Genomic DNA, 17,865 nt, shown 5'->3' with positions numbered 1-17,865 from the left:
CCCAAACAGGCTGGCTACGGAAACGATCAACGCAAGAATAGAAAGAAGACTAAAAAGGAAACACCCAGCTGATCTCATAAAGGATATAAACTAAAAAACTCGAAGATGGCACCCCGCTGGGGGTAACCATCCACATGCTATTCAATCATATGTTATAACATTTTACCTAATGTCCCACTGGACAAATTGTAAAATTAAATATAAACAATATAAAAAAAAAAAAATCTTTGTTTTTAAGGAAAGCTATATAATTATTCCATACCTCTGTTAGATACACGTCCCTCCCGTGACGGCGGTAACGTTCAGTGACTCATTATGTCACTTACCCATTATGTCGTAAACTGTCAGAATTTTCGATATCCGAGTGAAAGTATTACATGCTCATGCGATAAAATTATGAAATCGATAGCGATTGAGAGTTCTGCTGAGTTTTTCTTATATAAAATTCGAATTTTCTTAACAATCTCTGTTACGTCCCGTTATCTGGTACGGGCTGAATTCCGTCCCTTGATCGGGGCGGTCACTAACGGTACAAACATCATAGGTCGGACTGCAATAACCCTAAGGCACGGTCATAAATTAAGTATCGTCCTTTTTACTTTAACTTCAAGGCCCTCAATTGCTACAACATACAGGTCAAATCGAGATATTCCTTAGGGTCAGTCAATGAAAAATGAGGAAACGTGGGTGTTCCCATTTTCCCGGGATTTCTCCTCGTAAATAACCTATGGTGGGGCGACCAGCGACCATCCTCGGTTCAGTATAAATACCTCCGTCACAGAACAGGAGTTTTTAGTTAGTTTTCTGTTTGTTCTCTGATCCGTAACATTTTGATCCTTCGAGCCCGATTACGTATCAAGTGAAAAGTGTACACACCAGTGACACCCACTACCATAGAGTGCCACGTAAATCCATCACTATCTGTGCAACAAGTTCCAACAACTTCGGTCTTACAACAACACGAGTGTCACCTTCAGGAAAGAACACCTTCCTCGCGAAACACACGCATACAATATTCCGCTGCACAGTGGCGAGCGACAACTTGCAACCGGAATAACTCCACATCGAAACTCACCGATTGCACATCACAAGTGTCACCTTCGTTAACGAAGTATCTTCATCGCGAAGCATGTCGACCGCGTCAAAAATCAACTCCCTGCGACGAAAACGCGATAACTATCTCGACAATATCCAGTTCATAAAGAAAGGCATCGACGATTACCAACAATCGGACAATAACATTGGTCTTTTGAAAACATATGAAGACCTACTCAAGGACGAATGGAAACGGTTCCAACTAGTCCAGGAAGAATTAGACGACCCCGACGAAGGGGACAACACGCAGGAACCAAAAGCGCTTAAAACTTACATTTCCCTGATCGCTCGATTAAGGAATCTCATAGAGGGCGAGCGACCATCAACCCTGTCGACACCCCAAGCCAGCGATTTTCCCGCAACGGAAATTCCATTACCAAAACTGGAGTTCCCCACCTTCGACGGGAAATTAGAGGAATGGAATGGGTTCTATCAGTATTTTTGCTCGATAATAGGCGACAACCACCACCTCGCACCTGCACAAAAACTCCTATACCTTCGGTCCGTCCTAAAGGGAAAAGCAGCGAACTGCGTGAATATGTTACCCCTCAACGACGCAAATTACATTACCGCTATAACCATTCTCAAGGGGAGGTTCGAGCATCCACGATACATCGCTTTACGCCACAGTCACGCAATCGTTAATTATCCCAAAATAACTAAGAAATTTTCAACGACCTTGTGGGATTTAATCTGCACATTCAGCCAAAATCTCTGGTCATTAAAGAATTTAGGAGAACAAACCAATAGAAACGCCATACTTATCAGCCTCATCAGTTCGAAATTACCAGCAAATATCATTAAAGAATGGGAATTTACGTTACCTAATAAGGAAGTGCCTCAGTACACTCATTTACTGGACTTCCTCGAGAATTTGACACTTATCTCCATATCATCCCCCGAGGTCTCGCCGACAAGAGGATCACCGAATCAACCCAATTCGGTCCGTCGATCCGCGCGACGGAAGCACGCATTTGCCGCGGCACAGGCTCCGTTGACATGTCCAATCTGCCGAGGACCACACACCATTTGGAAATGTGACAACTTCAAGGCAAAACCCGTTGGCGACCGCCTTAAGGACGTTACAAGGGCATCTTTATGCATCAATTGCCTGAGGAAAGGACATTCAGTGCAAAATTGTAACGTCGAATCATGTCATAAGTGCGGACAACGGCATCACACGATGCTACATAAGGCCAAACACCACGCAAGGGATCATTCCGCAACATCCAGTCGAGCCTCGACACCACCTCATCACTTCGTCATCAGAAATCTACAACAAACCACAAATCGAAGACACCACAAACGAACTCGTCCCCAACTTCATCCTCCAGCCATTGACTAACACATAAACAGTGACGCCGACAATTGACGATTCCAATGACGACCGAACCTATTAACCCAGTAGTATCCGACTCATTACACAACGATCTGATAATCACGGCTTAAATCGGCATTTTGAACAATAAACAACAATTAATCCGTTGTCACGCAGTGCTAGCATAAACTTCATAACCGAAAAACTGGGAAAATCACTCTGAATAAGGCAAGGGAAATGTTCAGTCCCAATTGGAGCCCTCGAAACCTTAACGACGACCTCTAAACGCTACATTACGGCCATGCTCACTTCCATTGACGGTACTTACGAACGCACATTGACGTTCCTCATTATCCCGGCCATATCGACCTTAATCCCAAATCAACCCATCGATCGTTCGACACTTAACATACCCAGGAATCTCCGATTAGCCGATCCACGATTCCACTTACCAGCCCCGATCGATGTCTTATTGAGCGTGGAATCAACACCTGCGTCGATGTGTGTCGGACAAATCAATTTAACGCAGCCGGACAACCCCGAATTGCATCTGCAAAAAACGCGATTCAGATGGGTCATCGGAGGAAGCCCAACCTCCCAAACCGCGACAAACATTTCACGCCTCCACGACGGCTCTGCAAGCGGACCTCGCGGAGTTTTAGAAGGTCGACAAAGGACCGCCGATTAAACATATTTCAGACTCAGATCGACGATGCGAGGAATACTTCCGAGCACACGTCCGATGCACCAGCGTAGGACGATACATCGTCGCTTTCCCATTCAACGACCAGCTTCAGTCGCTTGAATCCCCCAAAACGTTTGCGATGAAATGACTCGCCTCTCTCAACCGTCGACTTCAACGCGGCAAGAGCTTCGAATCAGAATATCGAGCGGTATTACCTGGGTAATAAGCGGTAAATACCTGGACTTGGGATACATGACGAGGGTTATCACAGACCACTCCAACAATAACTGGTACTATCTACCACATCACAGCGTAATCAAGGCATCGAGCCAAACCACCTAACTCCGTGTCGTATTCGACGGATCGGCAATAAGCACCATCGGAGTTTCTCTAAACGATACGCTTTATACAGGGCTCAAGTTACAGGAAGACTTGTTTTATATACTCCTTAGATTCCGCTCTCATCAATATGTACTCACTGGTGACATTAAAAAGATGTATCGGCAATTCCTCGTGCGACCAGAAGACCGAAAATATCAAAAAATCTATGGCGCAGCGCGGGTCGGAAAACCGAGACATACGAGCTCAACGCCGTAACGTTCGGTTTATTCGCAGCCCCGTATCTAGCCATTCGGTGCCTGCAACTCAAGCAACTAGCAGAGGACGAGGACATCGGTTTCCGATTCATCAAGGTTCATCCAAACGCCGACGACATCATCCGGACGGCCACGGTTAAAACGGCAACCAGCATCTTGGATCGAGGTGTCAAATGTCTCGTCCCTCTACCGAGCCAATCCGATCCAGTAGAATCAACCGAGAGGGAGTTTGTTGGAAGATGTAATTAACTCTATATTCACAATCGGTACCCTCTCAACGGGGGGAGGATATTACGTCCTGTTATCTGATACGAGCTGAATTCCGTCTCTCGGTCGGGACGGCCACTAGCGGTACGAACATCACAGGTCGGACTGCAATAATCCTAAGGCACGGTCATAAACTAAATATCGTTCTCTTTACTTTAACTTCAAGGCCCTCAATTGTTGCAACATAGAAATCAAATCGAGACATTAGGGCTGTTGAAAAATGGGGAAACGTGGGTTTCCCCATTTTTCCCAGACTTTCCACTCGTAATTTCCCCGGTTAAGTATAAATACCTCCGTCCCAGAACAGGAGTTTTTAGTTAGTTTTCTGTTTGTTCTCTGATCCGTCACTGTACTCACTGTATCTCGTCTTAACTTGTATTCTGTCTGTCAACATATCAGCTGTATTATTGAACGTTATATTCAGGAAGTTATTGGAATAAAGTATATATTGTAACCTGTTACCTCAGTGTTGTAATCAGTTCAACCACCTCTATTATCCTAAACGAAATAGGGATCGATCATTTCGTGGCGTCGATTAACTAATCATAACGGAAATTTACGACTTCCATTCACGTCATCTATCGCGAACACATCTCTCCGTGAACGGTCGAACAATCTTCGTTTCCAAGTTTTAATATCTTTAATACCTCAACTTTCGATCTATCCATTGTCATTTTGAAAAATACTTTCAAAATTGACCACCTCGAAAATCGTACTTCGTATAACACGGCAATCATTTGTATTCCACACAATAACCTATCCATAATACTTTCAGCTTTCACCTTCGATCTATCCTTTCTCATCTTTAAAAATATTTTCCAAGTTGCCTCCCTCAGAAATCATGCTTCATATGACATAATAATACTCGTATACCAGACAATAATCTATCCGTAATACTTCAACATTCATCTTTGACCTGTCCTTTCTCATCTTTCAAAATATTTTCAGAATTGTCTACCTAAAGAACCGTACTTGTACGCTAGGCGATAACCCGTGAAAGGAAACTCCATTTAAGAATAGATTTCAGCGAAAAATCCTTATCGACGACGCGATGTACCAAGGATCAAACCGAGGAAGGAAAAGATAGACGACGGAAGTATAATCGAAAGAGAAAGTATAGCCACGATAAGAGTCGTCGAAGAATGTCGGTGGCTAAGGCTTGTCCGAATTAGAGAAACGAGAGGAAGGAATTGTCTCTTAACGACTGCAAAGGAACTCGATTGGAAACTTTTATCGGGCCACGCTTACGGATTCTACAGGAATATCGAAGGTACGAATGAATCAGCCCGGAAGTGGGTGGAATTCGAGCGGACGGACAAGTGGTGCGAGAAAACGACGACGTAAAGAAAAAGGAAAAGATGGAGGAGAAGCAATGGAAGAGGATAGGGGATGAAACAGGAGAAGGAGGATGAGGAAAAGAGGTTCCACGTTGAAAGTTGGCAACGGAAGAAACGACGACTAATTGCAGCATCCTCCTGCAGAAAACTCTCGTCCCTCTTGTATTTCCATCGGCTGATAACGAGAAACGAGAGAGGAGATGCCGACTCGCAACTACTTCCACTTTTAATTGGATTAGCATCGATTAATACTCCGCAAACAATCGTCGCGTCGTCACTGTTTTGATTTGATTGATTGCATCAATAGGGTAGTAAGAATTTTTTAAGGATCTGTGAACGTGGCGCAAACATTCGCGTGTATGCATGACATCGTTTCTGTTTGCGTTGGACAAATCGAAACAGATGCCAGGGATAATACGCAGAAAATAGAAAGAGACAATACAGGTTGATGTTTGATACGGTTGTTCCTTGTACATTGTACTCGTTATCGAGGGAAAAGTGCAGGACAAACAGAGCAACTAGCTGCTACGTTGGACGCTAGAATATGGTTTGTGCGTAACCGAAGAAACTAATGATCGCGACCCTGTTTGATTTCGATTCCCGTTGAACCTTGTTGATATTCGATGTCGAACTCAACTACAGATGAAAATTGAAACGAGTGGAAGATAAATATTATATACATATCGAACAATAGCTGAAGGTGGACCGAACGAAAAGAATCGTGGAATATTGAATTAATTCGATTTATTAGTTTTATGAGTGAAATTGCATTATATTGGCATGTAATCCTCTTTCTCTTTTTTTCATTCGAAGCATAAAAGATAGATTACAAATGTGGATTATAGTATAACAAGGAAAAGAGGACAGATTAGGTTCTATATATTTACTATTATATTGTAACAAAATTTTAAGGGCAATATAATAAATATTTGTTAGAAACAATTTTACTTCTACACGCAGATTATACCTTCTCTTCTTTATCCTGCGAAACTCCTTCTTTATCCATCGAAAACGCCTTAACACGTAGCATCATAAATAGAAATCCATTCGATCATTGAAATAAACAGTATAGCGTCAAATTGATATAGATTCCCAGTCATGTAGAAATCAAGAGGTTATCAAAACTTATTCACCGTGAAGAAAAATCAGGCCTAATTTTCACGATGCTAAAACCGTTATCAAAGGAGCCGTTAGCAAATTTTAGAACTGTTTATGGCTCAACAATCCCCATACAAAACTTCGCACAGTAGGACCTAGCGTGCAAGAGATTCCCGACGTCTCAACGCTAATCAGAACTAAGCCGTCCTCACCCGCATTCGCACCGACCATTCCAGACTTACGCACGAGTAGTTGTTAACAAAACAATCATCTCCTGAATGCCAATCTTGTGGCTCACCTATAACCATACAGAATAGTTTATCGGACTGCCCTAGATTTTCACCTGAAAGAAACAGTTGCAACATTAAAGCCGATACGAACGTCTAAACATGAATGTTTTTCAAAGCATTCATAACGCGTTCGAGACTTTTTTAAACAGTTAAACATACTCAATTCCATGTAACCGTGTATCATTAATCTTGTAAACATGTAATCGCTAATTACGCGCTATGTATACCTTGAAATAAACTCATGAGTAAAGAAATATATTAGGTTGTCCGAAAAGTTTCTTTCGTTTTATAAATAAATAATAGACGCACAATGTTTTTTATTTTATATTAGTTTATTAAATTATGCACGAGCACAATAATAGAAATAGAACGAAATGGATCATACCTAATTCAATAAAATAATATAAAACAGAAATTGTTGTTCATGTATTATCGCTTTATGAAACGAAAGAAATTTTTCGGACAACCTAATAGTAAATAAATAATCACTTTTTCTGTATTACGTATTGAATGTATTATCTGATTACAGCGGAATATTCGATGTTGCTGGTATATTTTCATCTGCAAAGGCATATGGGTAATTTTCTTATACAAGTATACGGGCCCTGTGTTTTACTCGTGGTCTTATCTTGGGTCTCCTTCTGGTTAAATCGAGAAGCCACTGCAGATCGTGTATCACTGGGTAAGTTCACAGCTAGGCCATGTTTCACAGATACACGTACGCTAGAAGCAAGTAAATAAAAATAAATCGGATTTTTTAAATAACAACGAAGATTAATCGCGTGGTAGAAATAATATCAGAAGTATATAATTATAGTAATACTTTTACCGGATATTTAACTTGTTACGTCGATTGAAAATTTCAGACAGTTTTATATTGATTTTATTCGGAAAAAGGAACTTCTATCCGTCTATTTATTAAGTCATATAATGACTTCATCTTATTTGTAAAACGATGTACAATAGTCTTTCTCCTGTCTTCTTCTAATAATTAGATTTTTCTTTATTAAATTCACAAAAAACATATCTGCCAATTTTATCATTGGGAATTGGATAAAATCATACTTCGATTATTTGCAACATATCTATTGTTAAAATGAATGATAAAACAAACTGTGAGGATAATCGATAGAGCACTGCGACAAATGTAACACATTCGTTGTTTTATCTTAATTATATAAACAATAACGACTGCATTGGTTTCGAGCCATTTTAAAAATTATATTTTGAAGCTGAATACGTATATTCTTTGATAACTTGACAATTGAATGAAATATAAATAAAAGTCCTTTCATATTTGTTTAAAGGTATAACAACCGTATTAACGATGACATTTCTGGGATTGGAGGCGCGGACAGATTTGCCTAAAGTTCCTTACCCTACTGCCCTCGACTTCTTCGTTTTTCTTTCGTTCGCTTTCATTTTTGCCACCATTATACAATTCGCGGTGGTGCATTATTTCACCAAGTACGGTTCCGGCGAGTGTTATTTCAGCTCCGATTTAAGCGAAAGCGAGAGTTCCAGCGACGAGGAGGAGGCGAATACACGGCAATTGCAGAAAGAATCGGTAATTTGCATGCATTTGATATTTTATTACTTCAGTGAAAACGGTCGAACGAAGGAACAGTTTATCAACTTTTATAATAATCATTATCACCCGTCAAACATATTTAAATCTGTTTTCATGAATTTGTCCATTGTAAATTAATCTAGTTGCATCGAATTTGTGTTAAACCATTTGTCTCTACGATAATTTAATTATTTCATAATAACGAACATTTATGACGTGGAAGTATAGAAATTATTTTATCTTCTAGGCAGAGAATAAAAATAATGTTATTCTGTGCGTAGCGTTCTTTCAATATCTAAATCAGAAAAAACAGATATCGATATTGAGATTGGCACAACCTATATTCAATTATTCAAGTGTTAAAGTTTTGATTAATAAGTAGCGACTACAATAAATCACTGGTATTTAAAATGGAAATGGAACAAAAATACTCCCAAATTCCAATAACAATGATAAATCTCCCGCTTATATTTCACGAATACGTGCAAGATCGTTCAATATTCATACTTTGTAAGAGATCATGCAAATCTCCGCTATTTTGGCATTGTTCCATATTGAAATCGGCAAACCCGATTTCTGAGTTCCGGTTATAAAGATCGAAATCGTCGCTCCGCCAGCGTGATAATCCATCATAGACGCTTTCTTACATCTCCTTCGATATAAGACACATGCTTCTACGAAAACTTGATAGCGAACATTAATAAACAAAATCTATGTTACGAAATATCCACAACTATTGAAAGATACAAAGAAACTTGTTTTACACGTTTTGCGTTTATCGCTCTTCTTTTTTTTTTACAGTAGGATAGTACAATACTTGAGAAAAAGAAACAGATGAGAGCTTTTATTGAAATCAGTGAGGGTTAAATCAGAAGCTTCCCTTGTTAACGAATGTAAACCTTTAGAGACTTAACTTATTTTTCTTAACGCTGCGTATATTTTTGGAAAGATTGAATTTATTATAAATGCACGAGCAAAATAAAAGACTTTAATAGGTCATCATATTCTTCATTGTGGAAACGAATTGCATATAAAGAAACAAAATAAAGTACCTAGACCATGATACTTTCATTTACATAAGAGGAAGAGTATACGTATATATCATTCGATCTCCATATAACAGTAAAGAACATGAAGTATAAAGGGAATATAAATGTTGATTTAAAATTACTTTAATCCAATCCAAGAAATAATTGGATTCCTGAAGTTGTATGTAGGTTACTGCAATGAAAAGCCTTAATAGAAGGAAAAGGAAAGTTGTTCGCATCGAAATAAAATTATCTTCGATTTGAAATACATTTACATGCATTACCAACGCGTTAATTCATCGAATAACTTCCATTTGGTGGATAAAAAGAGGTTTGAGAAAATATACTTCCAAAAGTGCGGTCATTCGTTTGAAACGAAGATAATTCGATCATTTTTAAGACTGAGGTAATTTTAAAAAATTGCAATTCACCGTGTAATTTCTGATGAGTGAATTCCACTAATTACATAGTTTCCACGTACAAAACAGAATCGAAGAATAAAAGAACATTAAGAAGTCATCTTAAATATCGAATATTGTATCTGAACATACTCACAGCCGATAATTGTACGAAAATTCTGAAATTTCAAGATGACAAGTTTCGACAATTATGGTATATTGTTTTCAAAGTCTAAAGTACTTGATATCGGTTATTATTATTAATTAAGCTAAACACAAGAGATCCTTCTTTCCTTGTAGATATTCATAATCAGCTTGGCACGACTAGCTTATACTTGGACATGTTTTCGCCTTGGAGAGACGCGATATTACGTCAGTAGTCGTTAATGTATTAATATTATTTTTATGCTACCTCAAATATATGGTTCCTATGGGAGCTTGCAAACCGGAAATAAATACCAATAAAAGATAATAAATATAAAATAAAGTATTACCTCGAATATTCTGGATCGATAAAACTAGCAGAAAACAACAAAAACAATCCAACGAAAATATTTGCAAGTTCCAGATGAATTTCGAGAGACGATATTTTCCTCCGCGCCTCTCGTTTTTTTCATTTTAATTCTCATTTAATTTAAGGAACGTTTATCATTTCACCTATCCCGTCGGAATATTATTAGGCTATATATTATATGCGAAAGTATTGAAACGCGCAATAAATATTTGCTGCTACTTATTTCAGGTACCCCAATCACACAAAAGAACCGCTGGAAACCTAACGGCACGAGGGCACTCAAGTCGAAATTTTACGATGAATGAGGACGGTATGATCGAAGTGATACCGTTATCAGCGATCCCAGAACCCAGCAGAAATCCTACAGTGGGCCACTGGCAGATGTCCTGCGTGACCTGCAGCCCGCCCCCTCGTCAAGCTCCTCCGATCAGAAAAGAGGGATCCGGTCGAAGGCGACGCAGAAGAACGCCTAGATACAATTCCGTATCGAAAATCGATCGTGCCAGCCGCATCGTGTTCCCCGTGTTCTTCCTGGCTATCAACGTGTTCTACTGGTGCGCGTATCTGTCGAGAAGCGAGCGTATCAATTACTACAACGTGGACTCGAACGGCACGTGAAATCGGTCGCTAAACGGGACAACCAAGGGAAAACAAGTGTACGAACGTTCTCCATAGGATTACTCAACGGAGAAGGAGATGTCGATTGACCAATCTACGATATTACTTTAAGCGTTCATTTAATAAAAATTGTTGGCCGGCGGGCGATTTATGACGACAATGAGAGCTTTGGACGAGCGTATGAACGAATATTACGTTATCGTTCGTGAGTTTAATCGTATTAAATAGAAAGGGACAAGGATGCATGAATATTATGAGCATTAGAAACATTTGCATTTGTATTTTTAACTCTCTGTAGGGGAAGTTTCTAACTATTGTTTAAAGAAAGTTGTTTAAACAAAGATGTTAATAAGTATGGCAGAATTTTTTTAAAAGTCTGAAACAGCAAGAAGGTGTATGTTTGGATATAAACGATCCAATTTCTATATTGAAAAGATATATTTTATAAGTTTGTATACGGAACATTAAAAAGTTGTGACATTTTCCAATTTCCTTTACGATTAGCACAATGATACATATTTCATTCGAAATTCTGCACTCTTCGCAATTGTTATTCAATACGATTAACCTTGTGAACGATGATACTAATAAATAATCGATACCAACAATACGGACGAAGATATGAGACCAGACTAGGAAACCTTATGAAACGCTATATAAATATTTAGTAAAGCTTAAAATGTGAGTTTGTAATGTATGCAAAGAAACTGAAGAGATAAATATTATTTAAATCGGTTTAAAAAATAATTATTGTTTAAATTTTATATCTTGCTAAATAGTGATTCATATCTTAACACTTAAAAAATGAACTATAATAGGTTTTTTGTGTTTAACACTTTAAATATAGTAGACGAATTTATAATTTAAACACTATCATTATTAGATAGTAAACAGTATATATTATTATTACTATTTTATGACAATAAACGTTATGTTCACGATTCAAAATAAAATGATATATGTAGAAATATCTCTTTACAATAACAATCAGATGTAAAAATATCTTTTTATAATTCATGACTTACAAGCCATTCAAGGGTTTATAAGCATATTTTTCGTTAGAAAATAACATTATTCATTATTCTCGACAAAAATGGGAAAATTGTCTACGTTAAAATGAGATATATACACATATATATATGAAATATTATGTTCAATCTTCTAAGCGTTAAATTATAGCACACGAATATAAGACGGATATAAAAAATCCCTTATCCGTACCAATTAATCATTCTAAATAGTGATAAATGTATTGGAAAACACCAATCTATTTCTGTCAATCACAATCACAGAAATTACTTCCTCCACTCTTGAAACAAGCAATTGGGTCAACAAATGATTGTATGACCATGCTAGAACGAGATAGCCGGTACAGTACTAAATTGTACTCATCATTTCCATTACAGATAACGACTGATTATTATAGGTTCGACCTTTGTCTAACAGTCATAAATGGTAACGAATTAAAATCGTCGTTTCATATTTTTAACCGTTAACGTGCCATACAATAGTTAATATTTATGGTTTTCTTTCCTCGAAAACACAGTGTTCAAGTTAGTCTACTATTTTCTTAGGAGAAAATTTAGCTTTAATACCTCCCTCGTTAGACTATACAAAATACGTGAACGATGAAAAGATAAAAGCTTTTCCTATTTTTTCTCAATTATCGACTTTTCTTCCTTCTTAATTGTCAATAAAACGAAATTTTATAATGTCGCGATAGCTGTAACATTCAATCTGTTTCAGAGAATAAATTAATTCTCGCCTTCCGTGCATGTGTGGAAAAAAAGATTTCAAACGTAAATGATGCGATAAAGTTTAGGACAAATATATAAAAATTGTTTGAAATTCCTACTTGAATGTAAGTTGCATCAATTGCAGAAAAAAAATTGTGCCAGTCTGATCTAATAATAAAATATCGGTGAAACTTACGGAATAAATTTTAATCACTAGAAGAACGTTTAGTGAGTGAAATGATATAAATATTCAATGGTAATTGCGTATTAGGTGCGACAATAAAAATCAATTTTAAAAACAGTCCGTTGTTATTTATTGTAACATATATACACAAAATATGTACATACAATATAGCCTGCTATAATAAAATAAAGATATGTAGTATTTTTCAACATATGGAGTATAGTGAGCTATACATAATACATCTCCTCTATGAAAATACTATTAAATAATGAGAAATATAATACAAATACAACAATAGAATTCTTTCATTTCTTATAACAAATTTGTAAAAAAAACAACAAAATATCGTTTATTTAGCTTCGAGATCATAGTATTACTGTTTCATGTTTTGTACATATTTTTAAATACTTCCTTAAATTGTTCTGTTTCTTAATATTTAAGAAATTTCTATTTTTTATTGATAGTATGTGCTTCAGTTAATTGTTTTTCCTTTTTAACACAAAACAAATATTTCTTTACTGATAACAAATTATACATAATACTTTCTTATCTTTCATCATATTTTATGCAATACTTATCTCAAACAGTTCATATTTACAATAATTTTCGTTTGACTGATACAATGAAATGCGAAACGCCATAATGATGATAAGTTCGTTATTATATTGATGTTGTATTAGCTTTTATAAACATATTCTGTTGTTCAAAATTTTCAAAATGAACAATATTCACGCCATTCAATTAGCACGCATGTTGTATCATTAATGCTGACATTAAAAATCTGTATTGTTTCTAGTAAATAAAAGAGAACTTAGAAATAAAAACAGGAGAAAAAGGAAATAAGAAATAAATAAAAAATTTCTCTGTAGCAGAAATATTCGTACTTCCTAATTTCCATTTTCGTTATTACATGCACGTTGAAATGTGTGACCATAATATATCTCAATTTCAAATATCCTGCATACAATAATAAAACATGTGCATACATATATATAATCATATAACTTTCATTTTTAAGCATAAGGTGAATGATGCATTTCGGCACATTCAAAATATGCAAACATTATCGTTTGATGAAAACTCATACATGTTTCCTTCTACAAAGCAACAGGTGTCCTATCCATCTTCGTTATTTATCACTTTATTACCAATTTATCACAAAGATTTCTGGCACATTTAATCACTTCAACTTTCGCTAATATCGTGCTTACTTTATAATAAGCCTCTGTAATATATTTATTGAGAGACTAGTATGTAGTATCGCAATAAGCACTATACGTATATACTACATATGTATGTATTAATTTCTCTTGATCATAATGCCTCTACAAGATAGCAATCGTCTACGAATTCATGTTTTTCAAGTTTCGAAAACACATTAAGCCGTATATTTTTTTAAATGTGCTTTTTCTATTTGAGATATTTTATAATTTTTATAATGAACAAGAATATTTTAAATTGAGAATGACACTGTTTCAGGATATTACAGTTCAGGAATTTGCATTTCTTTTGTTTAAATTATTCTGATAACTTCTTTTATTGATTATTACAACATAAAATTTGCTATAGCTTGTAAACAAGGTCAAACAGGCATATATTTATATGAACTTTTTTCAGATGCTGGATCAATCCCTGAGATATTGTCTATTACTCATATTACAAGAGATTTACTCCATATATTGAACGACATAATTATTAAATATTAAATGTTAATATTTGTTATATATAAATCTATTTTTTTGATAAGATTGATTTTTAAAAAATATGAACAAATATTGCAATACTTTTTGATACAAAAAATATTAAAATATAAATTAGAAGCTTAAGATCCATTGATGCTTCTGAATTCCGAAATTAATAAAACCAATAAATTCTTTTATGTCTTATTTAAAGTAACCATAATATTAAGAAATGCTTTAATATAAATATATAATACATAAAAAATATATAACATAAACATTATATATGCTTTTAATATTTATTGTTACTACATACACACATACATATAATGTAACATATATATGTAATATATGTAAACTATAACTTCATTGCTGAGTTAAACATAGATTCATACATATATTTTATGTAATTCTCGCTGTATGCACCAGGCATGCAATGTTTTAAATGTTATAAAAATACTTAGGCATACAAGTAAATACAAAATGCTAATTCTATCAATAACCACAGACTATCATATAGATATAATTTTTTGGCAAATCTTTTCTTTCAGTTTCTTTCAAGAACATTTATCAAAAGGTAATATTAATAAAAAATATTCAATATTAGTAATGTTTTTATATATTTGTACTGTCATTTTGTATTTGAATTGAAACACTAATCATTTTTAATATTATTTAAGATACTATTTTAGCTAAATTTGAACATGTTACATATAACGCTATAACACTGTATACTTTTATATGCAAATTTCCATATTAGTTAAATAACAATTATGTATTGTACATGTAACTGAACAATTTTTATATAATAAAGCATCTTTAATTAAACAAAAATATATATATATATATGAACGAACATTGAAAAATATTTCTTGCATATGTCATAATAAATAAATAATTATATTAGTAATTCAAACAATTAGGAAGACCAAAAAATATAAATGAGAATGAAATAATTATATATTGCCAAATTATCAAGATGATGTAATCATTTTTAGTACATCACCTAACTCATTTGCATAATAGTCTGGAATTATCAAATCTTTAGAACTTGTAGTAGAAGCGTTCATGGCATCTACGTCATTTTGTGTTGTAATACCCGTTAATACAAGAAGAGTTTTAAATCCACAGCGTTTCCCAAGAAGAATGTCAGTATTACAACTGAAATAGAATAATTGTGTTTTAAACATACCAATAATAAACTACTGCTGCATAGTTTTATGACTATGAATAATATTTACTTGTCACCAATCATAAGTGTTCTTTGAGGATTTAAACCATATTTCTTTATAATATATTCGCTCAAAAATGATTCTGGTTTTCCAAGCATCACTGCTGATCTATTGGATGCCATTTCTATAATCTTTATGAAGCATCCAGTTCCTATATAATTAAAATTTATACTTCAAAATTTTTAAAAATATTTGAGATAAATATATTAATAGTGTAGCATAATAAATAATTTTGCAACCTGGGAATTTATTAGTATTTGGTGATGGTCTTTCTACATCACAATTTGTCCCTATAAAATGAACATTTGGATCTTGTAAATAAGTGGCAGCTTTCACAAGCTTAGGAAAACTAAAGTGTTTATCAAAGCCTACAATAACTGCTCCAACTTCTGGATCTGGTTTAAAGTTTTCTATCATTTCTACTTCATCACCTTCCATTACGTCTGGCTACAATAACAAAACAAACTTCATATTGTTAATTTGAGCTGAAATTTTGGTGACAATTATATATCTTTTGTTTAAAAAGACTTACTCCGACACCAAAATGTTTGATACCTTCAGCTTCCAATTCCTTGGTAATACCATCACTCCCAACTACATATGCTTTTTTATTAAATTTTTTTTCCTTAAGATACATAGCAGCCAAAAATGAAGAACATACTATTTCATCCTGAAGAAAAGTTTAAAATAACATTTTAAACAATAAATGCATATTATTTAATCCAAAACATTACAACATATATCTTACTTACTATTGTTGCATCATACTTAAGATTTTTACACTTATCCACAAATTCAGACCTGGTTTTGGTATTACTATTTGTTACGTAAAAAAACTTTTTACCTAATTCTTTAAACTTATTTACAGTTTCAGGTGAATTCTTTATTACTTGGGTTTCCTTCCATAGTACGCCTAAGGTTTACTGAGATTAAAATACCATTTATGACATTGTACATTGAAGTATTTGTCTATTATTATCTTACAATTATTAAATACTCCAATATCAAAAATATGATATAAAAATAACAAAGTACGCATATTTATTTTCAACAATTTTTTATAGAAATTATTTTGCACTAAGTAAATCACTCACCATCACAGTCTGATAAAACTACATCAATGGAGTCTATGAAATTTTTAAATTCTGCATTTGATAATGACAATAAATAACGTTTTGTCATCATTTTGCAATGACCTGCAGATACGACTTTTCAAACTGAAATGAAACTAGGTCTACTATTCACATAAAGTACACTCTTTAGCAATTAACCGCGGTAACTAAAGAGATGATCTTAAACAGAGCATGTCTATCAGCCTATAAGTACTATCATTGACATTCACGTATTTGTAACGTGACCTTGCTTGTTGGTTACGTAATATAGGAATATAAATTGTTCCTATATCATTCCAAACTACAAATGTATATGATTGGCAATTATATATATCAATATCGATAGAGAAATAATATGGGCTGCATTTCGTTTTAATGAACATGAAGTTATTGCCTTTTTTATTGCAATTTAATAATTTTCAATGCATATAATCCAAAAATACATCTTGTTGAATGTTTTTAGCATATTTGATGGCTTTCTTTGATACCATATAGGCTTCTATTTATAGGATTCATCCAATGAATGGAGTCTCTGGCTGTAACAAACGCACGTGGATGTCGGCTAGTTTGCGGCGGGATTTTGAATCGTATATATTGGACTAGATTTGGATTACACATAACATAATATTTATGTAAAGACGATCAAACAGTCCGGATGTAACTAATTATTTTGAAAATTTTAAATAGATCATATAAAAGAATCTGTAATGATATACTCGATTTTTATATAAAAATTTTATACTGTATCTTGAAGAATAAAAAACAAATGATTTTAATATAAAAAAAACTAATTTCTTTACTTATTACAATTGATCGAGTAACTGGTAAATGAAATATAGTTTATAAATTGTATTGTAATTTATAATGTTTCTAGATTTATAAATAATATGTATTATTACATGTTTATAAATAAAAGTCAAATTTTATGAATATCAATATTATAATATACATATTTATTCTATCATTACATTGTTTTTGCATTGTAATCCTTATTATGTTTTTGTCCATTTCTTTTTTATATACTTATTCCTTCCATCACCTTTATTTTCTTAAAAAAATATTTTATCCATTAAAAATATAATCAAAATAAATATGATCTTAATAAACA

General features: G+C 34.3%; 2 protein-coding genes and 1 long non-coding RNA gene across 4 annotated transcripts in view; 1 reads left to right on the top strand and 2 right to left on the bottom strand.

Moving 5' to 3' along the window:
* Positions 1-15,424, top strand: part of LOC122568370 (gamma-aminobutyric acid receptor alpha-like) — a 106,959-nt gene extending 91,535 nt beyond the window's left edge. The window contains exons 8-10 of the mRNA XM_043728046.1: positions 7,216-7,368; positions 7,994-8,253; positions 10,425-15,424. Of these exons, the coding sequence (XP_043583981.1) occupies positions 7,216-7,368; positions 7,994-8,253; positions 10,425-10,814 (803 nt within the window). The 3' untranslated portion in view covers positions 10,815-15,424. The remainder of the gene's footprint in view (positions 1-7,215; positions 7,369-7,993; positions 8,254-10,424) is intronic.
* On the bottom strand, positions 4,919-10,654 carry LOC122568382. 2 transcript variants are annotated; one of them, XR_006317079.1, is made up of 3 exons: positions 10,525-10,654; positions 7,176-7,409; positions 4,919-6,739 (listed from the first exon to the last, which is right to left on the bottom strand). It is a non-coding gene; the product is annotated as an uncharacterized LOC122568382 (long non-coding RNA). The 2 variants fall into 2 exon arrangements; XR_006317080.1 differs by having other exon boundaries at positions 7,214-7,409.
* On the bottom strand, positions 14,699-17,002 carry LOC122568374 (glycerol-3-phosphate phosphatase). Its single transcript, XM_043728053.1, has 6 exons — positions 16,740-17,002; positions 16,398-16,558; positions 16,178-16,315; positions 15,885-16,092; positions 15,655-15,796; positions 14,699-15,574 (listed from the first exon to the last, which is right to left on the bottom strand). The coding sequence occupies exons 1-6, from the start codon at positions 16,828-16,830 to the stop codon at positions 15,388-15,390; spliced, it is 927 nt and encodes a 308-aa protein (XP_043583988.1). The 5' UTR covers positions 16,831-17,002; the 3' UTR covers positions 14,699-15,387.
* Between the last annotated feature and the right edge of the window lie 863 nt (positions 17,003-17,865).

Source organism: Bombus pyrosoma, linkage group LG6, assembly GCF_014825855.1.
Source record: "Bombus pyrosoma isolate SC7728 linkage group LG6, ASM1482585v1, whole genome shotgun sequence".
Classification (NCBI taxonomy): Eukaryota; Metazoa; Arthropoda; class Insecta; order Hymenoptera; family Apidae; genus Bombus; species Bombus pyrosoma.
Note: the sequence above shows the minus strand (reverse complement) of the source record. Positions and strands in the feature narration are given on the sequence as shown.